Source organism: Neoarius graeffei, chromosome 20 (assembly GCF_027579695.1).
Source record: "Neoarius graeffei isolate fNeoGra1 chromosome 20, fNeoGra1.pri, whole genome shotgun sequence".
Classification (NCBI taxonomy): Eukaryota; Metazoa; Chordata; class Actinopteri; order Siluriformes; family Ariidae; genus Neoarius; species Neoarius graeffei.
This window is the reverse complement of record NC_083588.1, coordinates 64,694,538-64,701,289: the sequence shown is the minus strand read 5'-3', so window position 1 is coordinate 64,701,289 and position 6,752 is coordinate 64,694,538. Positions and strand designations below refer to the sequence as shown.

At 37.4% G+C, this 6,752-nt stretch overlaps 1 protein-coding gene across 1 annotated transcript; it reads left to right on the top strand.

Annotated features, from left to right (window-relative positions):
• The first annotated feature begins 1,096 nt into the window (after positions 1 to 1,096).
• ccndx (cyclin Dx) lies at positions 1,097 to 6,245 on the top strand. Its single transcript, XM_060902694.1, has 4 exons — positions 1,097 to 1,300; positions 2,988 to 3,203; positions 4,551 to 4,871; positions 6,065 to 6,245. The coding sequence occupies exons 1-4, from the start codon at positions 1,097 to 1,099 to the stop codon at positions 6,215 to 6,217; spliced, it is 894 nt and encodes a 297-aa protein (XP_060758677.1). The 3' UTR covers positions 6,218 to 6,245.
• Positions 6,246 to 6,752: the final 507 nt, after the last annotated feature.

Genomic DNA, 6,752 nt, shown 5'->3' with positions numbered 1-6,752 from the left:
AGTGAACCTTAAAAAAACTGTATTCAATACCCATGTGTATAGAAAATTCAGAGCCATTGACATTTTTAAGGTTCTGTGTAGAACACTACAGCTGAGGGTTTCCCCCATCAGAAGGGTAGGAAGGAGTCTTTTGGGAAACTGAGAACCATTAATCATCAAATGAAACCCTAAAGAATTCCATTTAGAACCATTCAGGGTTCTTCATTTGTCTTTCTCAGGGAACCCTTAAAGGAGCAGAGTGTCTCCATGTCAGAATGGGTTCCTTATCAGAAAGTAGAACCCTTTCAGGAGATGGAGAACCTTTAATCAGTGAATGAGCTCTTTAACCAAGGACATAACTCCATCCTAATCCTAATCACCTGAAGTTCTAGCTTTTAAACAGAAAATAATGAACCAATGGTTCTGTAAAGGTTCCAAAATAAAGAACCCTTTTCAGACAGTAAATCTGAATGAGCTGTTACTATAGAAACGATAACGGTATTAGAACCAAGCAATCAGGACACAACAGTGCTGTGGTGAAATAATGATAATAAATAATAACACAGTTCTATAATCTGTAACTCTCAAGGGTTCTTATTCTTCTTCTAGTATCCTGGAGGATTTTTCTAAAAGTATTGGCACCTCATGGACATTTCCTGTCCTTGGAGATTCATCAAACCTTTATGGACTGACAGATACGGATTTATCTGAGGGTTTTTTTTTCTTTTTTTTTGGCAAAGATTTTCGATCAGATCAGCGCTTCGTTCCAGAAGAATAGAAACGTCCATGTGATGAAATATTCATGTGGAACCTGCAGCCATTTTGTTCTTCATGTCAACAAACATTGTCTCATGTCATTATTCATTCCCATTGTCAGAGTTTGGAGATGACCTCCCTATTTTCCTGCTTTTCTTCTCTCAGTGTCAGTGACAAGCTGTTGCCTGGTCCCTCTGCGCCTCTCTCTCCCTCTCTCTCTCTCTCTCCTCTCCACCTGTTGATGTCATTGTGCCTTCTATCTCTGTACACGCCTCCTTCTCTCTTATATAAAGACAGAGCTTCACACAAACTTCAATTCACACACACACACACACGCATCAGTGCTGCAGACTCGGCGGAGATGTCTGTCTATCTCTGGTGTGAGGAGGAATCGGTGAGATTCGGGACGTCGGTCCGAGCGTCCTTCGACCCCAACGCGTCTGGGCTCAGGGTCATCGAGAGACTGCTGCACTCTGAGGAGAGATACGTCCCGTCTCCGCTCTATGTCTCCCTCGTTCAGAGAGAACCCAGACACAGGGAGGAGCTCGCCAAGTGGACACTCGAGGTAGACATCTGACACAAGACTTACAATAATAATAATAATAAGAGGAAGAATCCCATCTGAGTGGGGTTGAGTCAAAGTTTTCTCAGTTTTACAAGAAAAACATCCTCAAGGTTACTTTTATTTTTAATGGACCTGGAGGACTGGAAACACGTACAGACTTAAACTTTTTATTTATTTATTTTTATTTTAAATTCGAACAGCAGCAAGAAACCAGAACAGAGCAAGTGTTCAGACGTTAGACGCTAAAATAAATAAAACCAAAGAGGAATATTACTGTAAAACAAGAAAATAAAATAAAAATAAATAAACCAAAGCAACACTGAAGATTAAAACAAACTTGAATTTTAAATTAAGATCAAAATTTAAATATAAACATGATTTTTAAATAAATTAAATAAACAGAAATATTTTTTTAATAATGATAACACACTCTGAGGGGGAAAATGGTTTCTGAGAATGATTTAAAAAGAAAACTCTTCAAGAACCTTTTTAGTCTGCTGAGAGGACTGAGCACCAAGATTACAATTTAATTAATATGACAAACAAACAAACAAACAAACAAACTGATCTTTAAACAGAACTGTGGTTGTTTTTAACATGCTTTCTCTATTTAATTATTTAACTGATTAAGAGACAATAGTCTTATATTTACAGACAATATGCTGCATCACACTGCAAAGAATAATATCAGGTACAAGTATCTTGAATACATTTAAAATGATTAGCATTTTATTATTATTATTATTATTATTATTATACAATTTCAATGATATACAAAAATAACATTATAAACATATAAAACATCTCATCTCATTATCTGTAGCCGCTTTATCCTGTTCTACAGGGTCGCAGGCAAGCTGGATCCTATCCCAGCTGACTACGGGTGAAAGGCGGGGTTCACCCTGGACAAGTCGCCAGGTCATCACAGGGCTGACACATAGACACAGACAACCATTCACACTCACATTCACACCTACGCTCAATTTAGAGTCACCAGTTAACCTAACCTGCATGTCTTTGGACTGTGGGGGAAACCGGAGCACCCGGAGGAAACCCACGCGGACACGGGGAGAACATGCAAACTCCGCACAGAAAGGCCCTCGCCGGCCACGGGGCTCGAACCCGGATCTTCTTGCTGTGAGGCGACAGCGCTAACCACTACACCACCGTGCCGCCCCATATAAAACATGCATTCTTCAAAAACGTCTAAATTCCTAAAACAAAGAATTTTCAGCCAAACAGTGAGCCGTTTCTCCTTTTCATGATCTTGAGTGAAGTCACTTTTAAAAACAATTAAAGCTCATCACTAATTGCTAATCATCACATGACAAAAATGAGATGTAAATTGCATGTGATGATGGAATTGTGCCGAGAGAGACTCAGGAGTATCTCCATTTTAACATCTGATCAGAATTTTTCTTCAAAAGGATCAGCCTAAAGAATTCTGTAAAAAAGTAGCTAATTTATGTAAATGTATGCTAATTGGTGACAGTGGTGTAATTTTAATTAGATGTTTGGTGATTTGACCTCAGCTCATGTCATTCCAAGTAAAAAGGGGTGTGGCTTCAAAATATCCAGCTTTATTTCATGTTGTGAATGTTGTTTTGTGGGTGTAAGAGTGGAGTAAAATACATGTTCTTGGTAATTTATGCAAATTTATGTTAATTGACCCTCCCTCCCTCTGCAGGTGTGTTGTGATTGTGGGTGTGATGAGGGCGTGTTTCCTCTCGCCGTCTCTCTGCTGGACCGCTACTTAGCATCCACACTGTCCCTACCTGTCTCTCCGTCCTGTCTCGCCGCCGCCTGCGTCCTCGTGGCGTCCAAACTGACGGAGACCGAGACGGTCACTGCGCATGCGCTCTGCGCTTCAGGGGACTACGAGTTCCTCTCAGCTGAGCTGCGCGTGAGTGTCATGAAAATAAACATCATCAAATCAAATGAATAAAATAAAACTGTTAAGAAAATAAAAAGGGGTGGGTTTCCCAAAACATGTCCGAGCACAAAGATCATCGTTAAATGGTAGCGCGAGCATCACAATGAACACTCTCTCTCCTGGTTAAGATGCTCTTAGTGTTAAGAGGCTTTTGGAAAATCCACCCAAGACCTGTAACTGTAGACACACTCTAAACGAGTCTCAATCAATCAATTAATCAATTAACTAATTGATTGATAAGTCATGTAATCAATTAATTAATGTATTTTATTTTCAGGAAGAAAGTTAAATCTAAAATTGAACCCTGAAAGTTTTTCTGGTTAAATTTACTCACTATTTTAATTTTATGTTTAATTTTAAATTACTATTTGTTTGTTTCTTTGTTTACCCTGAATACCCCATTTCTAAAAAAGTATAAGTACTCCAGGTTTTAGACCTTAATAATAAAATCATTAACAATCATTTGTAATAGAACACACACGGGGGGTTTTAAGGGTTCATACATAATTAAGGAATCTTATCTTCCATAAAATGGTTCTACTTGGAATTCCACCTTCTTTTAGGGTTCTACATACTGTAGAACCTTCAAGGGTTCTCCATTTTCTGACCGTGTATAAGGAGAAAGCAAATGTGTACACTCTTTTTAAAAAAGGGGTTCTTCAAGGCTTAGCTTCCAACAAAGGGTGGCTTGGAACCCTTATGAGTGCTGTAAGATTAGATATAGAACCTTTAAAGGTTCTAGTAGAGGGACAAGCAAAGAACCGTTAAGAGCTATAAATCAGAAAGCAGGAAGTGTGTACACTCTTTGGTTCTTTATACTGTTCACTGGAAAATTAAAGGTTCTTAGCGTCAAACAAATATGTTCTAAATAGTACTTTGAAGGGTTTCTGTAGCCGGATAACCGATACACCTGTGAGGGTTCTGTATTTTCTAAAAGGGTATCATCAGCAGGAAAAGTGTGTACGCATTGAGAAAGAAAGAGTTCTTCAAGGACTCACTGGATAATTAAGGGTTCTCAGCTTCCAATAAAGACTTGGATGGAAGCATTTTCCATTCACAGTTCTACACAGAACCTTTGAGGGTTTACATTTTCTAACAAAGTATGCACACTCTGTGGAAATAAACAGGTTCTTCAAGGATTCTTTAACTGTTTGTGGGTTCTTATCTTCCACAATGGGTTACTCAGAACCCTTTCTAATGGGAAGACCCTGTTTTAAGGTTCTATGGAGAGTTTGTAACTGTGTATCATCAGAAAACAAAGTTCCTCATTGGTCAAAAGATTATTTGGATGTTTAGAAACACTCTTGTCTTGGACAGGAAATGGAGCGCATTGTGTTGGGAACGCTGCGCTGGGACGTGGCCGGAGTCACCCCTCAGGACTTCATCCCTCACTTCCTGTCGTGTTTGGAGGAGCTGATGGAAGACAGCGAGGATGCCACCAATTTCATGTCCACATTCAGACGTCATGGGGACACGCTGGCCGCCATGTGTGTGTGTGACTCTCGCTTCCTGGGAACTCGTCCATCCCTGATAGCCGCCGCCGCCCTCAACTCTGCTCTCCGGGGTCTGGAGGCCAAAAGGAAGCAGGAGATGAATCACATGACCTGCACACTGGCTACACTGTGTCGCAGTGACCTGGTGAGTGGGCGGGGTTTGCTCTGTGTGGGTGTGAAAGTGTACTTCAGTAAAAGTACAGGTTACTGCATCAGAATCTTACTCACTGTAAATCAGGACACTCGATACGCGCTTCAGAGCCTCATTTGGCCACAACAACTGCAAACTCGGACAAACATCGACAAAATTTGGATTCATTGGAATGTGGAATAAATTGGAATAAATATTAAGTCACATTAACAGAAAACAAAAACTTAACTAACTCGCTAATTTAACAAACTAATTTCCAAAACTTTGTGAGCTAAACAATTGGAGGTAATTTACAAAATTGATTCGCTAGCTAATTTAATGTGATATTTTGAAAAATCAACTAACAAGCTAATTTAACAAGCTAGTTTGTAAAACATAACTAGCTGGTTAATGTAACAAACTAAATCATAAAACTTAATTACTATGGAGTTAAGTTTTTACAAATTAGCTTGTTACATTAGCTAGCTAGTTGTTGTTTTTTGCAGATGATCTCTTTAATTTATCAAGCAAATTTACGAAACATCTAGCTCAATAATTCAATGAAATAATGTATAAAACTTAACTGGCTAGCTAATTTAGTGACAATTTGAAAAATCAAATAACAAGCAAATTTGTAAAACATAACTAGCTAGCTAATGTAACAAACTATATCATATAACTTAACTATTACTTAGTTATGACAAATTTGTTTGTTACATTAATTTGCAAAAAACTTAGCTAGCTACAGTATCTCTTTAATTTAACAAGCAAATTTACAAAACTTTTCTAGCTAGATAATTTATTGAAAAAAATGTACAAAACTTGACTAGCTAGCTAATTTAATCAGCTAATTTGCAGAAATTAAATAGCTAGCAACTTCAAGAAGGTATAACTAACAAAATTAAAGTAAATGTATCCTGTCTGCTGATTCTGATGATAAATTTTAAAGGCAGACATTTAATTTTTAAATAAAATCTCATGGTGTTTGAGGTTTGTAGGTCAAAATGAAAATGTAAGGAATGAAAAGTTAGGGGTTTTTTTCTCTTGTAAATGTCCCTCCATGAGAAGCTTCAGTATTCAGCTTCAGTAATAACTGAGTATCATCTAAATCAGTGCTGAAGTCCAGGACAGGTCCTCGAGTGTTTGTGTGTCTGGTTAAATCTGTCTTGTTGTGTTTTCTGCTGTAACTGGACTTTTGTGGCTCGTAGGCCGTGCTGCAGTGCTACAGCGAGCTGATAGAGGATGCTCTCAGGGAGCGACTGAGGAACAGCCGAGAGCAGCAGGAGGTGGACGAGAAGGATGGAGGGATGGAGGATGAGAGATCGAGTACGCCGACTGACCTCAGAGAAATAGACTTTTAAAAAAAAATCACAAAGCACACATCCGCAATCTTCCTTTTTCATCATCAGTAAAACTGATGTAAACTTCTTTTAAATGCTGCATGAAAATGTTTTTTTAATGATTTTATTTATTTAATTTAATAATTATTCTTATTTATTCATTCGAGGTGGTAACTTTTGTTGAACTTGTTTATTGTGATTTGTTTTTCTTATTGCCTGACTTTCTTTTGTCTTGTGTGCAATTTTTTCTTGCATGAATTTCTATTATAATATGATGTACTGTTAATTTATTAATTATCTTTAATTATTCATGGTGTGCAGTATCATTTTAATTTATTCTACATTTTTATTGTGTATGACAAAGTGTTTGAGGAAATTAAAATATATATTTTAAAAGTGATCAAAGTAATATTTAATAAACATCCTGATGTAGTTTGTGCTTATTTTATATGCGACAGTTTTGCAGTTTATCTTTAAAACGGATTTAAATTTAGTTAATTATTGTGCATTAATAGTTGTGTTAATTATAAGTGAATAAATAAACCTGAAATAAATT